The sequence below is a fragment of the Platichthys flesus genome, chromosome 21 (genome assembly GCF_949316205.1).
Source record: "Platichthys flesus chromosome 21, fPlaFle2.1, whole genome shotgun sequence".
NCBI lineage: Eukaryota > Metazoa > Chordata > Actinopteri > Pleuronectiformes > Pleuronectidae > Platichthys > Platichthys flesus.
This window is the reverse complement of record NC_084965.1, coordinates 614891-634434: the sequence shown is the minus strand read 5'-3', so window position 1 is coordinate 634434 and position 19544 is coordinate 614891. Positions and strand designations below refer to the sequence as shown.

The 19544-nt window shown below is 48.9% G+C and overlaps 1 protein-coding gene across 3 annotated transcripts in view; it reads left to right on the top strand.

Moving 5' to 3' along the window:
- Window positions 1–19536, top strand: part of rreb1a (ras responsive element binding protein 1a) — a 43340-nt gene extending 23804 nt beyond the window's left edge. For all 3 annotated transcript variants that reach the window (XM_062379131.1, XM_062379129.1, XM_062379130.1), the window contains exons 5-20: window positions 172–241; window positions 962–1051; window positions 1165–1328; window positions 6391–6532; window positions 6676–6827; window positions 9595–9784; window positions 9866–10153; window positions 10312–10771; window positions 10865–12581; window positions 12689–12873; window positions 12957–13133; window positions 13260–13421; window positions 13580–13735; window positions 14004–14128; window positions 14249–14975; window positions 15064–19536. In XM_062379131.1, the coding sequence (XP_062235115.1) occupies window positions 172–241; window positions 962–1051; window positions 1165–1328; window positions 6391–6532; window positions 6676–6827; window positions 9595–9784; window positions 9866–10153; window positions 10312–10771; window positions 10865–12581; window positions 12689–12873; window positions 12957–13133; window positions 13260–13421; window positions 13580–13735; window positions 14004–14128; window positions 14249–14975; window positions 15064–15710 (5452 nt within the window). In that variant the 3' untranslated portion in view covers window positions 15711–19536. The remainder of the gene's footprint in view (window positions 1–171; window positions 242–961; window positions 1052–1164; window positions 1329–6390; window positions 6533–6675; window positions 6828–9594; window positions 9785–9865; window positions 10154–10311; window positions 10772–10864; window positions 12582–12688; window positions 12874–12956; window positions 13134–13259; window positions 13422–13579; window positions 13736–14003; window positions 14129–14248; window positions 14976–15063) is intronic.
- The last annotated feature ends 8 nt before the right edge of the window (window positions 19537–19544 follow it).

Here is a 19544-nt window from a genome sequence, read left to right as displayed (position 1 = left end):
TGTTATTATTGATATTATATACATATTATTATAATCATGCAATAACCATGAACATTAAAAACAAAGCTACGCTCAGAATAGGTGAGATGAAGGATCTGATGTGCACAGATAACTTCTCTTAACTTTACTCTTCAGACAAAGTTTTATTAACGTCTTCCTCTCCGCTTTAAGCCCCTCCCCCAGCAAGTCGCTCACATCAGCCATGAGGGCGCCACCCGGCCGCAACGCAAGACGCTCCCAGGTACACAAAACAAACACACACCCACACAGGAAACCTCTAATACTGTGTTTACACATCTTTATCTGTAAGTGTCCCCAGACACCAGCTGTCAGTCAAACCCTGTCGACTCCTCCTCTCCTCTTCATCCCTGGTTCTCCTCTTCTTTCACTTTCCCTTCGTCTTCCTCTCTCCCCTCATCTCCCGGCTTCCTCCCCTTGTTTTCCTCCTCTCTCATCTCCCATCATGCACTGTGGCATTCCTTGCTTTGTCATCATTTCCTGCAACTGAAACAGGAAAAGGAAAAGTGTTTCAGCAGAGAGTGAGTGTGTGTTTGTGTGTGTTTGTGTGTGTGTGTGTGGACACTTGTATATTTGTGAGGAAGTTTTGACCGGTCCTCGCTTTTCAAAGACTTGTTTTTATGGTTAGAGTTAAGGTTAGAGTTAAGGTTAGGGAATGTATAATGTCAATGAGTCCTCACTAAGCTAGAGGTAGAAGGATGTGTGTGTGGTGATGAGGGAACATGTCACCTGATGCAACAGTGCGTCTCACGGATGTTTGTGTATAAACATTGTGAGTCTGTGTGAATCGATACATCAACAAAAAACTTACACATTTAAAAAGTCGTGACACCAAATAGCAGTTTGTTGCAAATACTGCAAATTAATTGAGATGTTTTTCCAGAGTCACAGACGGAGATGAACTCTTTGTGTTTTACCTGAATGTGTGTTTGTTTGTTTTCAGGACACCAAAGAAACCAGCTCAGCTTTCATCTGTCCTCTCTGTGACAAGGACTGTCAATCACAACACTCGCTCACCATGCACATCAGACAGGTGAACCCCGCCTCCTGACGTGTTCCTGACGTGTCCCTGACGTGTTCTGTATGTGACAACACAAACGTGTGAGTCCATGTGAGAGAATGAATCATGTTTGTGTTTCTCTGCAGCACAACACGGACGCTGGAGCGAGCGACCACTCGTGCAGCATCTGTGGGAAGTGTCTGAGCTCGGCCTCGTCTCTGGACAGACACATGCTGGTCCACAGCGGAGAGCGGCCGTACAAGTGTGTGGTCTGTGGACAGACCTTCACCACTAACGGGAACATGCACAGGTACACAACAACACGCACACAATGTACACAGAACGCACAGCAACACACACACAATGTACGCAGAACGCACAGCAACACACACACAATGTACACAGAACGCACAGCAACACACACACAATGTACGCAGAACGCACAGCAACACACACACAATGTACACAGAACGCACAACAACACACACACAATGTACACAGAACGCACAGCAACACACACACAATGTACACAGAACGCACAACAACACACACACAATGTACACAGAATGCACAGCAACACACACACAATGTACACAGAACGCACAGCAACACGCACACAATGTACACAGAACGCACAGCAACACACACACAATGTACACAGAACGCACAACAACACACACACAATGTACACAGAACGCACAGCAACACGCACACAATGTACACAGAACGCACAACAACACACACACAATGTACACAGAACGCACAGCAACACACACACAATGTACACAGAACACACAACAACACACACACAATGTACACAGAACGCACAGCAACACACACACAATGTACACAGAACGCACAACAACACACACACAATGTACACAGAACGCACAACAACACGCACACAATGTACACAGAACGCACAACAACACACACACAATGTACACAGAACGCACAGCAACACGCACACAATGTACACAGAACGCACAGCAACACACACACAATGTACACAGAACGCACAGCAACACACACACAATGTACACAGAACGCACAGCAACACGCACACAATGTACACAGAACGCACAGCAACACACACACAATGTACACAGAACGCACAGCAACACGCACACAATGTACACAGAACGCACAACAACACGCACACAATGTACGCAGAACGCACAACAACACGCACACAATGTACGCAGAACGCACAACAACACGCACACAATGTACACAGAACGCACAACAACACACACACAATGTACACAGAACGCACAACAACACACACACAATGTACACAGAACGCACAACAACACACACACAATGTACACAGAACGCACAACAACACACACACAATGTACACAGAACGCACAACAACACGCACACAATGTACACAGAACGCACAACAACACACACACAATGTACACAGAACGCACAACAACACGCACACAATGTACACAGAACGCACAACAACACACACACAATGTACACAGAACGCACAGCAACACACACACAATGTACACAGAACGCACAGCAACACACACACAATGTACACAGAACGCACGTGGAACGTGGGATTACTCAGGAAGTGGAAAGACAACTTTTAACCATCCACCCCCAACACACACACACACACACACACACACACACACACACGCCCAGTCATTTATCAGTGAAGTCCAGCCTCCACCATCGCATTCAACGGTCTCTTCAGCAAAGTGTGTGTGTGTGTGTGTGTGTGTGTGTGTGTGTGTGTGTGTGTGTGTGTGTGTGTGTGTGTGTGTGTGTGTGTGTGTGTGTGTGTGTGTGTGTGTGTGTGTGTGTGTGTGTGTGTGTGTGTGTGTGTGTGTGTGTGTGTGTGTGTGTGTGTGTGTGTGTGTGTGTGTAATTCATCTTGTTATCCAGTTAGCTGCAGTGTAACTGAACGGTTTCTTCCCTCATCATGTAATGATGATGTTGTTGTTCCTGTTTTAATGAAACCAGTCCTGTTGACATGATGGTGAGCGTGTTCATGATGTTGTGATGAAGAGACGGTAGAGAGGCTGATGGGGGGAGGAGGAGGTGTCGGCAGGAGGAGGAGGAGGAGGAGGTGTCGGCAGGAGGAGCGACTGATGGACAGAGTGTCTGTTCTGTGACAGCGAGTTGAGACAAATCTTCATTTGATGAAGAAGAGAGAGAGAAGCTGGAAACACACGTCACAGGAAGTGTTAGCGAAGTGAGTCACCGCTGGTCGTCGAGTCATGTGACGGATGAGAACCAATCAGGAAGAGAACGTCAGCGTCTCAGTTTCTGCTCAGACTAGAACTGGAACCCAGAGTTTTGAAACTAGAACGTTCTGATAGAGAGTAACCACAGCAACAGTGTGGATGTGGCTGGGATGTCAGCTGTTTGCTGCTGAGCAGGTCAAAGGTCAGAGACAGATGTTTACAGTGGTTCCTCTGGAATGGTTTGGAATCATCTTCAGTTTGCTGAGGAGACAACAACAGCTTCTAGATGTTTTCAGTTTCTTTTACTAATAGACAGAGAGAGCTCTGATCGGTGTGAGGAGGTGATGAACCAGAGGATTCTCTCCTCGTCTCCTCGTCCCCTCGTCCCCTCGTCTCCTCGTCTCCTCGTCTCCTCGTCTCCTCGTCTCCTCGTCCCCTCGTCTCCTCGTCCCCTCGTCCCCTCGTCCCCTCGTCTCCTCGTCCCCTCGTCTCCTCGGCCGCTCGTCTCCTCGTCCCCTCGTCTCCTCGTCTCCTCGTCCCCTCGTCTCCTCGTCTCCTCGTCCCCTGCTCTCAGCTCTGGAGCCGCTCTCAGCTCCGGAGCCGCTCTCAGCTCTGGAGCAGCTGAGCCTCAGAAAGCCGGAGGTCTGGTTTGGCGAGTCTCTGCGGCGGCGTCTCTCTCTCTCTCTCTCTCTGAAACACAAACTGAACTCCCACTGAGGCCTCCTGCCGGCTGCCGCCGACCTGGAGGAGGGTTTCCATCAACACACCCTGGAAACTGTTACGTCATGTTCTCAGAATCCTGCAACGAGGGATAAAACAGGAGGAAAAAAGAAAAGAGGATGAGGACGGACGGAGCTGCTGCTCATTTACAATGCAAACTGCAGGAGAGCCAGGACGTAGAGCAGGAGCGTCCAGCTCCACGTCTCCCTGTGAGGCCTGTTTTCACATGTGCTGCAAGAAAATAAAGAGAAGGACTGTTCGGATGGAGAGAGGAAAAGAGGAGCGGAGGGAGGGAGGGAGGGAGGGAGGGATCCATTTTGCAGCAGAGCATCCTTTGAAATGTGAAACGCGAGATTTTCCTACTCAACCATCTTCAAACAGGCAGAGAGAGAGAGAGAGAGAGAGAGGGGGGCTGGGAGAAGGAAAAGGATGGAAAGAAGATGAGGGTGAGTTGGAGCGAGGGATGGAAAGAAGGAAGGAAAAGATTCAGCCATGAATTCTCATCCTTGTTTGGCAAAATCTGAAATGTGTTGTTTCCAATAAAGGAGACAGATTTAGAAACTGGTTTGGATTCAGAGAACGAGGGAAGAGAAGAGAAGAGAAGAAGAGAAGAGAAGAAGAGAAGAGAAGAAGAGCAGAGAAGAAGAGAAGAAGAGAAGAAGAGAAGAGAAGAAGAGAAGAGAAGAAGAGAAGAAGAGAAGAGAAGAGAAAAGAGAAGAAGAGCAGAGAAGAAGAGAAGAAGAGAAGAGAAGAAGAGAAGAAGAGAAGAAGAGAAGAAGAGAAGAGAAGAGAAAAGAGAAGAAGAGCAGAGAAGAAGAGAAGAAGAGAAGAGAAGAAGAGAAGAAGAGCAGAGAAGAGCAGAGAACCAGATTCTGAGATGAAACGTGAACCCACTGGTCTCTGGTCCGAGGCCGTGTGGGCGTCGCCCGGTTCACTGGGCTCAGGGAAAGTTTCAGATCAGACAAAATGAGAAATCAAACTTCTGTGATAATGAGTCAAGTTCCTGTGAAGAGTCAGAGGCTCAAACTAAAGTCAACAAATCAGCTACACAATCATTGTGTTGTCATTTAAAACAGCTCAAACATGATTGATTAAGTTAATTAATTTTATCCTGATACAAATGTTTTACGTTTTGAACTTTAGACGAATCTTATAGAAAACTAATTGCATGACACATTTTGGCCTTAATTGTTATTTAAAATAAAAAATAACAAATGTAACATTTCCAACACAACAAGACAAATTGAGATTTGATTGATTTAGATCTAATTTAGTAATTAAGAGCCTCAGTGTCTTTGCAGTAGTTCAGCTGAAGGTTTCTTTAATTTGCTCTCTGGTTAGCCCTGGTTACTCCTGGTTAGCACTGGTTACTCCTGGTTAGCCCTGGTTACTCCTGGTTAGCACTGGTTACTCCTGGTTAGCCCTGGTTACTCCTGGTTAGCACTGGTTAGCACTGGTTACTCCTGGTTAGCCCTGGTTGGTCCTGGTTAGCCCTTCTCACTTTCGGCTCAGGATGTTTCCTACTTAGTTTTCATAGCAGCAAACTGAGCTGATAATTAAAATAACCAGAACATTAAAAACATTTAAATCATCAGAGGAACTTTAACATAATTCACTGTGACACTGTAAATACATGATGCTCTCTCACACACACACACACACACACACACACACACATTCATCAGGATTGTGTGACTGCAGACGCTGCACGTGTCCTGCCCTCTGATTGGTTGGTAGCTGGGGTCACAGTACACTTTAGGCAGAGGAGACTTTGCTCTCTTATTGGCCGAGTTCCGTTTCCCACCTGATTGGTCAATAAACAACTTCCTGTCAGCTGGTGTGAGATCTGCTGACTGTGTCAGGACCTCTTAAGGGCGTCCAGCCCGCTGCCTGTTGGCTTCTATTAATAGAGCTGACACCTCTCCTCCTGTTTCTGCTGGTTAACCCACTTTCTTCACCTCCCGTCTCCCCCTCTCCTCCTCTCTCCTTATCTCCTCCCCTCAACTCTCCCCATTCTATTCTTTCCTTCCTTCCTCTCTTCATTTCATCTCCTTGTCTCCTTTTCTCTCTTCTTTCCTCCACTTGTTTCCTCTCCTTTTTAAACGTCTGTAAACTGACACTTTGCTGCCACCACATGTTAGTTGGATGACCTTTACACACACACATGCACACACACACGCACAAACACATGCACACACACAGGCAAACAAATAATAAAATACATGTGTAGAGCCTACAAACTCTAATTTCTAGTATCAAATATAAATACACAAATAAACAAACACAGGTATGACACTTTTACAGCACACAATCACAGACACACACAGACGAACACTGTACTTTTTAAGTTTAACGTTTGTTGTCTTGGTGTTTTTTTTAATCTTTATCTGTTTAATGAAAGTTCGTAGTTAGCTTCATCTCCTTCTTACATGCTCTCTATCTCAGACACATGAAGATCCACGACAAGGACCCGGCCACCGGCATGCTCCCCATCTGCCCCCCCACCATCGCCAAGCGACGCCGTCCGTCCATCAAGAGGAGGCAGGGATCGGAGGAGGAGAACGGGGAGGAGCCGCCCAGCAAGAAGGTAGACACGCACATGAAATTATTAAATTCAGCTCATTTCCATCAGGCCCAAGAAAACATTTCCTGGCCAACACAAGTTAGAGCCAGTGAACCACTCGGTGGTCTGTGGTGTGACTCTGGTCCCGTGTGCTCGCTGCTGTTCAGGTGGCGGAGGACGTGGCGGCGGCCGAGGAGGCGGCGGCGGCGGTTCGCGGATCAGAGGAGGAGCTGCTGCCCTGTCCGATCTGCTTCAAGACCTGCAGCTCCAGACTGGAGCTGGACGCACACATGGACACACACCCAGACACTGCACTGAGGTACGCACACACAAACACACACAGGGTCCCACAATCCCCTGCTTCCCCTCCATAAATCCCTGCAATGAGCTTTTTATTTGTACCAACACTTTTATTAACTTATTCTTGTAAAATTATCACTGCCGCTGCTTCAGGATCAGACGCACGTGAGGTCCGGCGCCTTGTAGCGTGCCAGAGACGCACGCCGTCTACTAACCAATCAGAGTCAAGTATAGGTAGACTCCGCCCACGTAGGTGATAGTGACAGGACGAACGTATGTCAGACAAAATTCTTTAGTCCCTAAATAATGTGAAACCAAAACTAACAGATCAGATGAAACATGGAGCATCACATGATGAAGATGTCCTGAAACGAACTTTGTTGTCTTCATCATCAGATTCAAACTTATTCCGTCTTTAACTCAACATAATATTTAACATAATAACTCTAATGTCAAACATGGGGATTGGGTAAAGTAAATATGGTGGAACATACTGGAGTCTCTAACTGGGAACTGGAAAATAAAAGAAGAAGTTGAAGTGAATGTTTCTCAGAGTGAAACAAGTTCAACAAGTTAATGATGAAACTGCACCTGAATCAGATTCATCAGCTTCAATCAACTTTATCTTTAAATTCATAAAAGAATCCATGACATGTAATATCAGAAACAAATCAGAACTGTCGAAGGGATTAAACATGTAAAATAACCACTGACCGATTCAGAGATGAACCGGGGGGGGGGGGGCTAATAAGTCACCAGTGGACAAGCGAGAGAGGCGGCTTAATAAGTCACAGGGAGGAGGGGGGGGGGGGGGGACTCGCTCAGCCGGGCCCCGTCACCATGACGACACCCTCCTACCCCTAAAAAAGATACCATCTGTCACCATGGCAACAAAACTCCTAACCCCCCCCCCCCCCCACACACACACACACACACAAACACACACTGAGTTCATCCTGTTGCTTTTTCATTCAGAGAGAAAGATAGAAAGAAACAACTTGTTTCTGAGCGGGAAAGAAACAGAAGAAAGGAAAAAAGAGATAAATAGAAGCAGAAAGGAAAGAAAAGAAATAAAGAAAAGGAAGTAAATCTGTTAAATCAGTAAAGTAAAGGAGGGATGGAGGGATGGAGGGATGGAGGAGTGCAGCAGGCGGCGCTGAGCTCGTTATGGAGGCAACAGGAATATTTAGCTGTAAATCCTTTAATCAGTCGCTAAGAGGATCGGAGGTGTAGAGAGAGGGAGGGAGGGGATGGAGGGATGGAGGAAGGGAGGAAGGGAAGGTGCCAATTCATTTGATTGAGAATGTGTTGAGTGAAAAGATGATCTGATGTTTTATGAATTATCATCTGGGACAGCGACAGGAGTTCTCTGTTCAGCTGTTTCCAGACTGGAGTCGAGTGTTTCTCCAACAACAAACATCTGTCTCTGTGAACATCTGTCAGTGAACGTAGAGGAATCACAAGCTTCAGATTCAGGTCCTTCACATGTTCTGTTCATAACATCATCAAACTCTTTGTGGTCAGGCAGAGAAAAGACACCTGAGGAGCCTTGGACCTATTAATCAAACCTACTTGATTCATGGATAGATTCATCACTCATCACTAAGAGTTGCATTGAGACCGTTTAACGATGTGGTGATTTGTCAGAGTAACGTTTCCTTCAGTCGAAAAAGAATTGAAGTATTGATGAATACGTTGAAGGTGATTGATCCACATTGACAAAGAAACACACAAGCTTTAGAACAAAGGGATGAGAGGAGGAGGGATGGAGGGATGGAGGAGGAGAGTTTAACAAGTGCTGGTCCACATATGGTCCACAGTGTGTGATGTCCCCTCTCCCACCTCCCACCAAGAACCCTGTGACAACTTGTCTGAGGGGATTACACACAGCTTAAACACACACACACACACACACAAACACACACACACGTGGATGTGATAAGAGTGTGTGACTGTGGCAGACATTGAGCAGCTGTCCTCTCAGTGCTTAACAAGAGCAGGTTATCACTCACACACACTCACACTCACACACACACGCACGCACGCACACACACAAACACACACACTTCTAAACATGTGAGGACACGAGTTGTGTCTGATTTAGTTTTAAACAAATGTTTAAAACTTAACAACGAACGTTCAGATATCTTTTTGTCTTTCATCACTTTTTTCTCTGAACCGGATTCGAACGTCAAACCTGATCCATAAACACAGAGAAATGTCGCCACCTTGTGGCCACAGAAGCAGCTTTGTCTCTTTAGACTGATGAAGCGGAAGAGACAGAAAAGGAAAGAGAGAGAGAGAGACAAAGAAAGAAAGAATAGCAAAGCTGTGATGGACACATTCACAATGATGGAAGAAGAGAAATGATTCTAATGAATTATGAAGTGATTTCTTAATCACTCATCAACGTGAGGAGCCTGAGCAGCAGCTCATTTGATATCGGTAACTTAAAACCTTCAGTTCAGAACAGATAATAAAACATTTATGAGAATAAATCAACTTCATGAAGCAGGAAACACAAAGAAAAGCTCAGAGTCGTTCTTTAACTCCTGTAAAAGTGTTTGAATTGAGCTTCAACAGGTTTCTCTGTAGTAAACAAATCAATTCTTTATATATGTATATTGTTATAATTAATACATAAACTTCAGGCGTATTACAGCTGATCCATATCGTCTATGTAAACTATAATTTCTGTATAATTCTTTATCTAGTCGTTGATTTCTTTTGTGGTTCCTGACGTCCAGATGTGACAGAGTCAGTGATCTCTCTCTCTTCTCCTCCAGGTGTGACTTCTGCTGCCTTTCTTTCCGAACTCACCGCGGTTTGTTGCGTCACAACGCGGCGGTTCACAAGCTCCTCCCCCAGGACCCCAGCGGCCGCCCCTTCATCCAGAACAACCCCTCCATCCCCACCGGGTTCAACGACCTGGCCTTCATCGACTTCTCCTGCAAGAAGTTTGCTCACATCGCTCAGGTAACGGCGTCTCCACTCAGACACGTCTGCTGCTTCTCAGGATCTGGTTTCTAACCTGCTGCCCCCCCCCCCCCCCTCCAGGTTTGGTGTGAGACGAACCTTCGCCGCTGTATCAGCAAGTTCCACCGATTCGTCTGTGACAGCTGTGACAAGGCGTTCCCCCTTCGCTCTGCCCTCGACCTCCATAAAACCATCTCCCACCACGACAGACCCTCCCCCGCCGACTCGGAGGAAAAGGTGGAGAAGGTCAAAGAGGACGGAGCTGCAGGAAACTGCGTTGAGACCGAGGGTCAGGAGGGAGAGAAAGTAACTCCACACTCGAAGCAGACCAGCTTCCTGGAAGTGCTCGGTCTCCAGGACATTTCCACGGTAAGCTTCAGAAGGTGTCGGTGTCTGACCTCGAGGAGACTGATCTCATGAAACAGGATCCGACCAACAACCTCAAGAACATGATCATCACGTGGATCAGGAGAAATTCAACCCTGGAAAAGTTCTCTAATAGATTTCGACCTTGTTTTATTTTTCAGGTGAAGTCTGGACCCACAGACGATGAGATCCATCAGGCCCATCTGGACAGCATCAAGGTGATCCACGTGGAGCCGCCGTGCTCCAGCCTCCCGCAGGAGCCGGCCTCCTCCTTCCTGTCCGGAGGGCTGGGGCTGACTCTGCCTCTCGGTGTCGGGGGTCTGGCAGCGCTCAGCATTCCACTGCTGGAGGCGTCCAGCCTGCAGGGCCTGTCCCAGAAAGACGCCCTCAGCCTGCTGTCCAAGCAGCCCTTCCAGACGGGCTTCTTCCTGCAGACTGAAGGGGGCGCTGCAGCGGCCAGCGCTGCTTCGTCAGGGGCCAAGCCCAGCGAGGCGGGTGGAGTCGGGATCATGGAGTTGGCCGACATCCAGCAGATCCTCAAAGTGGCAACTGCAGCACCCAATCAGATGGGACTGACCCTCCCGCCTCTCGCCAAAGCTCCTGGATTCCCCGGAGGTCAAGGTGGGTGTCGGCTCGCAGGTGTTAATGTTCGTCAGTCAGTCCGATCCTGAACACTCACAAAGACGCTCAGTGACTCTGTTTCTTCGCCCTCAGGTCAAGCCCAGGCTCAGAAGGCGATGCCCCCATTGAAGCCCAAACCTCCCATCACCCCTCGCTCCAGCCTCACAGCGACAACTCCTCCCCCCCTCCAGAGTTCCCAGCAGGCATCACTGGGCTGCATCAGCCCGGGCCTTCCACCTCCCAACCCCAACCTCTTCAAAACGCCTTCCTCGTCCTCCTCGTCCACCGGGAGCGGAGGGCAGATGGATGCGGAGTGCATGGGCGACGCCGACACTCCGTTGTCTGATTCGCCGCCAGCTGCAACCACAGCTGTACACGAGGAGGCGGGGCTTAGCAGCAGGAAGCCAGGAACCACAGTGGGGAGCAACGGCAACGCCGGGTCCGCTAAAGGTTCGTTCCCCTGTCGCTTCTGTGACCAGGTCTTCTCCTTCTCGGGCGTCCTGCAGGCTCACATGCGCTTTCACCTCGGCATCCTGCCCCACCAGTGCAACATCTGCGACTACGTGGCTCCAGACAAAGCTACGCTGATCCGACACCTGCGGACACACAGCGGTGAGCGGCCGTACGTCTGTCGGGTCTGTCATTATCCTTTCACTGTCAAAGCCAACTGCGAGCGCCACCTCAGGAAGAAACACGCCAAGAACTCCAGGAAGGACATTGAGAAGAACATAAAGTACGTCACCTCTGCCACGACGGGAAACATCGCAGCAATAACCACCTCCACCCAAGAGACGGAGACAGGCTGCACCGGAGCTGAGACAACGTGCCGGTTCTGTGGCGAGGACCTGAAGACCTACCGGGCGCTGCAGATCCACCTGCGCACTCATAACGGCTGCCAGAAGAAGCCGTTCGAGTGCCGGCGCTGCGGCGCGGCCTTCCTGGCCAAACGTAACTGCATCCATCACCTGCTGAAGCAGCACCCTGAGGTGCAGGAGAGGGAGATTGAGGAACATATCGCCTCGCTGCAGCCCGCCGCTGTGCCTGTCGCTACTGTCGCCGCAGCTCGAGCTGCTCCGGTGAATCCGGTTCTGCTGAACGGGATCAGTCCGCCTCCGATCCAGATGCTCCAAGCTGTGAAGCTGGAGGAAGTAGCTCACATGGTTTATCCTACAGAACTGGACCAGCCGCTGGACTTCTCTGCTAAAGGTCGCGGCGCAGGGAGCCAGGTGGAGTCCCCTGGGGTCAAACTGGAGAGCGTCTCCCCGACCTTCGACTGCTCGGCCGGGGACCAGCCCATCGACCTGTCCATCCCCCGCAAGAGGCAGCGCCGAGAGGCAGCGCCGGCAGAGAAGAGGGAGGTCAAGACGGAGCCGAGCGGCAGCAGCATCGAGCAGCTCGCCCTGCCTCTGTCCAAGGATGAGAAGGTGGGCGGCGCCCTCCACCCTCACCCCCAGCTCGGCTGTTACCAGCTCCCCCCTGGATCAACCCCTCCCCCTCCCCAAACCCCCCTCCCTAATCTCAACAACTCTGCTCGAGCGCAGCGTCTCAAACCACTTCTGCCTAAACCGGCCTCCTCCACCTCCTCGTCACCTTCCACCACCCTGAAGGAGCTCCCCCCCCTGGCCTCCATCGCTCAGATCATTCACTCCGTCTCTGGAGCTCCAGACCTGCTGAAGAGAGAAGCTGCCACACTGGACTGTAAACCCCAGAGCCTCGTCCTTCCCTCTCCGGCCGAGTCAGCTGCCGACGCTCCAGGACCCTCCGCTGCTCTGGAAACACAGAGCGACGACACGTCTGAGGGATCGTCCAGGTCCGTGAACTTCAGACCAACATCAGCACTAAAATCACCTCAACGCTGACATGAGGTTTTCTTTGTTTGGGAAATGAAGTTTTTTTATTTGTTTTTCTCTTCTGCAGAAAACGCTCCCGGAAGAAACTGGCGGCCCTGGCCTTGAGAGAGAAGACGGCTGCGAGCGGCGGTGGCATCGACCTGGAGTCCAGCGGCGAGTTCGCCAGCGTGGAGAAGATGCTCGCCACCACCGACACTAACAAGTTCAGCACCTATCTCCAGACCAGCACCGCAGACCTGGGCGGGAAGCGAGGTAGGAGGGGCGACGGACCAGACGCTGACAGGAAGTGACATGACAGTTACAGGCAGATGATAAACTGAGGTTTGATTGAACAGATGTTGACGGAGCAGGAGAAGGGGAGGAGAAGGACGGAGGAGGGAAGGAGGAGGTGAAGGCGTCCAAAGGGAAGAAAAACGCCTACTCCAACTCTGTCCAGAAGATGACCTGCCCCTTCTGCCCCCGGGTGTTCCCCTGGGCCAGCTCGCTGCAGAGACACATGCTGACACACACCGGTAACACACTCATACTCACACTCACACTCACAAGTACTCACACGCACACGCACTCACACGCACACGCACACACTGGTCGTCCAGATGTTTTCTCCTCATGCAGATCCCTCATCTTTCCTTCTTCAGGTCAGAAACCGTTCCCGTGTCCCAAGTGTGACGCCTTCTTTTCCACCAAATCCAACTGTGAGCGCCACCTGCTGAGGAAGCACGGCGTGACACACCGGACGCTGCGGCGCAGCGGCTCCCTCGGCAAGAAGGACGGCGACGAAGGCTCGCACGAGAGCGGAGGTCAGAAAATGGCAGGATTTCTTTGAAATGCTGAGTTTAAAACTCAAACCCATGTCCATTCTTCTTGTGACATATTTGTAGGTCCTCGATTGAGAGCCAATGATGAACGTACTGGTCGTGTGGATTGTGTTGATTGTGTTGATTGTGTTGTCCCTCAGAGAGTCAGTCAGAGACGGATCAGGCAGCAGCAGAAGCACACGACCTCAGTGCTGTCAACACCCCCGGAGGTCCATCCCCCACAGCCGGGAGCCCCAACCCCCTGGAACAAGAGCACGACTTCTCACAAACAAGCCCCTCCCCCACATCAAGTCAAGGTTAGTCAGTGAAATGTTCATTTTACCATTTCAGTCATTTCATGATGGTTTCAGACCTGTGGTCATTCAGAGGTCTGAGAATCAGGAACTGGAGTCCAAACGTTTTGGTGAATTTCAGCACATTTAGTTTTCAGCTGAAGAAAATGAAATGTGCTGTCGGCATGAGAGGTTTATTTTAAATAATTAGTGGACTCATCATTCACTTCTTATTTAGTTTCAGTGAATTGTATAGTTGGTGTTGTGATGCTGACGGTTTGTTGTGCTGCAGATTTCAGTTCAACTGAGAACGAAGAAGAGCAGGAGGATTCAGACAGGTCGGAGCAGCCGGAGCAGCAGGGGGCGCCAGAGACCAGAGCAGCTCAGAGGAAACAGCCTCCACGGAGCAGCACCAAGGTAACCAACGCTTATCTGAGAAACTAGATTTGAAGTTGAAAATAAATGAAAGTTTGTTAGTGTTCTAATAATTTAATTCTATATGACGTGTCTGTAGTTGAACTCTGATGTCTGTTACAGGCGGAGAGCACAGACGACGACGACTGCCACAGCAACAAGAGTCTGGACCTGAACTTCGGGAAAAAGCTCATCGACTTTAAGCTCTCCACCTCTTCAGGCTCCGCCCAGGAAGAGCAGAGCTCCCAGCCCACCTCCTCTTCCTCCTCCTCGGCGCCCTCGTCCAGCTCCGCTCCGCAGGGAGCCGCCCAGGCTCCAGAGCCGGAGGAGAAAGAGAGGAGAGCTGCCGCCTCCTCCTCCTCCTCTGCTCCTGTGGTGAAGCAGCAGCCGGAGTACAAACACGTATGTCGAGTTTGCAAGAAGAGTTTCCGTTATGCCACCACCCTCGCCCGCCACGAGAGGGCGCACCTCTCCGAGGAGACGCCAACGCCGGCCCCGGTGGAAGAGACGGCCGTGACCGATGAGGCGACAGAGAGCAACGCCTCCAAGCCGGCTGAAGAGGAGAGAGAGGAGAAAGATGAAGAGGAGGAGATGAGGGAGATGGAATTGGAGGATGGAGGAGGAGTTGAGAGCGAGGCGGGGGAGAGCGGGGAGTCGGAGGACGAGGAGGAGGAGGAGGAGGAGAAGGACAAGGAGGAGAGGAGTGATGAAGAAACGTCAGAACCAAAGAGTCTGGAGGGAGGAGAGACGAGGGGAGGACGAGTGGACAAGAGGAAGAAGATCTGTAACGTCTGCGGAAAAAGGTTCTGGTCCCTACAAGACCTGACGAGACACATGAGGTCCCACACAGGTAACTCACACTTCTCTCAGACTATCAGGTTCAAGCTGTCAGGTTAAAGGAAAACGTGTTTCTGATCTCAGTGACTTCTCCTCTGCAGGCGAGCGGCCGTACCAGTGTCAAACCTGCGAGAGGACGTTCACCCTGAAGCACAGTCTGGTCCGGCACCAGAGGATCCACCTGAAGCCCCGCGGAGCCGACGGGTCCTCGGCTGCCAACGACGACGCCAGCGAGGACGGAGACTCGTGCAGCCCGACCCCCACCTCCACCTGCCCCCCCTCGGAGAACGAGAGCGAGTGTGGGAGCAGCGCCGCGAAGGAGCCGGAGGAGGAGGACGTGAAAGACGAGGAGGAGGCCGGTGACGGAGCAGAATCTGAGGAAAGCCCGGGGGCGGAGTCAGAGCCGACCGCCGCGGTTCCATCTGAGGACCCGGACGCGGAGAACAAACCAGAACTTTGTGTCGACTCTGCGACGCAACAACCCGACACCAGCACATCTCCCAGTCAACAAGCTACTGACACAAAGACCAGTTCGAGCGACCAGTCCTCGGACAGCGAGCAGAAATCAACCCGGGACGCCACCTCCTCCAAAGACCCCGCTCCCTCCTCCTCCAGCTCTCCACCAGGGGGAGCCCTAACAGCCACGCCTGCAGAGGGCGCCATCCAGGGGCTGCTGGAGATCCACACGAAGCCTTCGCTGGAGCAAAGCCTTCCCAACGGAGAGCCTCCTCTGGTCGGGGTGGACTGAGAAGAAGCCTCCCGAGCTGCCTGAGCGTCACCACAGTGCCATACCATGATGATGAAGATGATGATGATGATGATGCAAAAGCCAGCCCAGAAAAACTATTTTTGACAGAAAGACGAAAACCTCGTTTTCTTGAAGTGCCTTACTACTAGTCCTACTTCTATGATGTTCTTTGCTATATCTTTATCTGCATTATTACGGAGGATGGATCTAATTTTTATAGCTTTTTATGATGACAATGATTTGCATTACTATTTTTTGTGCGGGGAATCTATATTTCAGCAATAAAAAGAATAAAGTTACGATTTATTTTGGTTCTAGATTCTGTTTGAGAATTAATGATCAACGTAGGAGACGCAGAGCGACAGACGGACGGTCAGTGTCTCGTCTGTCGCTCACATCACAGACTGGTCTCACTTCACAGATGAACCTGTGTGGATTGGACAGAACTCTTCTCTTTGGTCCGTCAGCAGCTTTTCAGAATTCAAACTTCTGTTCTCATGTTTGTGGATCAAATCCAACATGGAGGGGACGCCCCTCCTCCGTGTGGCGAACCACGTCTTTTGAAACTGGAAATCGCAGAACGCCGTCGCTCTGCCGCAACCGGTTCCCGCCTCACGGCAGATAACACAAAACATTTATGAACTTGACAAAGTCAGATTCTGTGTGAAAGAAATTTGTGTTGATCATTTTGCTCTTTGTGTTTTTTGTTTAATCCTTCACACTATTGATCCCTCTGCGTCTCCCTCTGGGTTGTGTTAATATTTTCTCTTTCCTAATCATTCTCAGTTGATTCCATGTGGAACGTGTGCACGTGATGTGTGTGTGATTAGCATCGATCTTCAGCGTAGGGACGGGAACTCTTGTGTTGTGTGGATATTTTTTATAACTGAACAAATCAAAAGTTTTGTTATGTATGTGTGCGACTCCCACCTGTGTCTCATCGGCACCCCCTAGTGTTCACGTAGGGTGTATTACAGGGCCTCATGTGGCTCAGTTTACCTCAATCTCTGCTTTTAACTGCGACCACGAACCGATCGGACGAGAATCGCAGCCTCACATCCTGTGTCTTCCTCAACAGGCTAGCACGGCTAATTCTGTGCTAGCCTGCTTTCCACTGTGGGCCACAACGAGCCATGGCTGGTTTTGGTTAACGTCTGAGTTGTGACTGAATTAGTATCAACTGCAGCGTCAAATCCAAACTCTAAAGGGCTGAGTCATCGCTAGCACGGTTTATGCATTTAACCTTAACATTTGCTAGATTTTCACAACTCCTGATAAAAGGGCTAACAGCAGCTTCCAGGCCAAACTAATGCTAACCCGGGCTAATTTGTAGGACCATGCTAACCAACCTGCTGAGGCCTTCAGTGGGTACATTTCTAAAGAACGTTAGCTAGCACTCATTAGCTCTAATTGTTAACCTGAGCTTTGTTCAACGGCTAGAAAAGACAACAGTTAACTCGTTTTGTATGCTAATTTGTCACTAGCACTAATCGTTAGCCTGTTAGCTTGTTTTGGGTCCTTTGAAATCTACTCAAAGCACATTCGCTTCAGCTACCTGACCAGCGAGGACTTGCTAATCAGGCTAGTGCTGCATTAACAGAAGCTAATAGCAGACCTAGCTAACCTTCCAGTATTACCAGTTTCTTTAGTCGGTCCAGGACAACGTTAGCATGTTTCCTTGTATTCCAGATTCTTCAGAGACGAGAACAGCTGATACAAAGAAAACGTAAACTAAACCGTTCATTCATTTAGCATCAGAGACAATCAGTCGTATGTTTCCAATTGAAAAGGATTTAAAATAATGAATTAAACCTTTAGTTGCTTCTCGAGTGGTTTCCAGGAGCAGGTAGCTGACGGGAGGACGTGAGGGTTAAATGTTCCTGGGCGTGTTTCCTCAAACAAGTCAAAGTTGTGATCCTCCGACACGTGTTCAACCGGCCGAGTGGTCACTGATCCTGACGTCGCGTGAAGATGATCATCGCTAATTTCTCTATTCGCACGTTTTCGGCTGTTTATTTTTATATCAAGAATCGACCTCATAAGCAAAACATACGAACCTCAGCGGCTCCTAAAGAATCCGTCAGGCAGCGACGGACAGTCGGTCCAAAAGAAAGACGTGAACAAGCAGGAGCCTGGACGCGGCTGTGAACCGGACTAACAACTTCCAAACTACTACTTCTACTTCTACTTCTAGTACTTCTACTGCAGTGGAACGTTGTGACACAATCAAGAGAGAGAGTTTCCTTCAGTCTGCCCCCCCCCCCACGTTCGCTGGTTGACCTTCACAAAAATCCTGATGTTTTACCTTTGAATGATAAATCGACTCCGGATCAAACATCAGTTTTGTCGTTGATCCTTCGTCGTGTTTTTCTTCGTCTCTTCCAAAGTTTCCCTCGAGTTCCCTAAAGTCAAATCGGAAGAATTCGAACCGTCGAACCCTCGGTCGGTGAAACTCACGTTAGAAAAGTGACCGTGGAACTGGAAATGATAAGAATCTGTGTTTCATGTTTGGAGTCGACTGGATCCGAGAGTTTCACAGGAGAAAGAAACTTAAGGAATATTTTTATACTATCGTCTGAAACCTGAGAACTTAAAATGGGAATCAGTGGGCTGTGCTATGCTAAGCTAAGTTAGCTTCCTCCCTTCTGGCTCCATGTTGGTTATTGGAGCAAATGAATGGTTTAATTTCCCAGCAGATAGAATTCTCTCAGAGTTCAGTTGCCCCTGATGAAGAATCTTTTCCTGAATGAGACATTTAGACATTTAGCCGTGAAATTTGGCTGAAGAAACTTTCCCTCTGAATTATTGTATGTTTGTCCACCTCCTCGGGAATATGTGTGAATGTCTGTGTGTGTGTCTGTGTGTGTATGCGTGCAAGGCCATATGAATACTGGAGTTCCATTCGAATGCACATGGACTGTTTTTAAATGTATTTATTTGGAGCCCAGGTGTGTGTGTGTGTGTGTGTGTGTGTGTGTTAGTTTCCACAGTGAGAAGAAGCCATGTATTGAAAGTATCACATTTATGCTGCAGAAGTGATGGTTTGAGTTGTGGCTCCTGCGACTTGCCGTAGAGTCGGAGTGCGACTCGGACGTAGCAATAAGAAATCCTGAATCCAAAAGCTTTACGTAGATCTCTGAGTCGAGACTCTGTCGGTTCTGTTTATTTTTAGTTTGGATGATTTTTGTTGTGCTTATTTGTATTTTTTCTCTCTGACATATAAATGCATATAAAACTGTGAAAATCCATCTTGTTCAGTTAAAGGGTGAGTTTAGGCTACTTTTCTTTTTTGCATGTTAATCTAATTTGTTCAATTATGGATGATTTTTTTTTCTCCATCTCTTTTTACACACACATATATATATATATATAAATCTAGAAATATATATAATCTCGCTCTCAGGGTCTTTCACAAATTCATTATCACAAATATTTCATCTGATTTCCTGAGTTGCAGTTTTCCAGGTCCTGATGATTTGTCTTTTTTCATTTGAATGATCAGATCTGTCAATCACTACATTTAGCACTTGACTGTGAACTCGGCATCGAACAGAAAACACGTTTCATTTGAGTTGATCAGAACATCACGTTTCCTTCTGTTCTGGTTTGACTTGTTCTGAGCCTCGTCAGTCAAAGGGAAGCGTCAGAGATGTAAACACACACACACACACACACGCTGGACCTCTGTCATGAACACACACTCGTGGTCATGTGATTCTTTCCCTGCGAGTCAGACAGTGTTTCGACAGATGTAAAAACCTGTCCTGTATCAACCCACTGAGAAACAGCAATAAAGATTATATATCGTGGAAACGTGTGAATCAAACGCTGCAG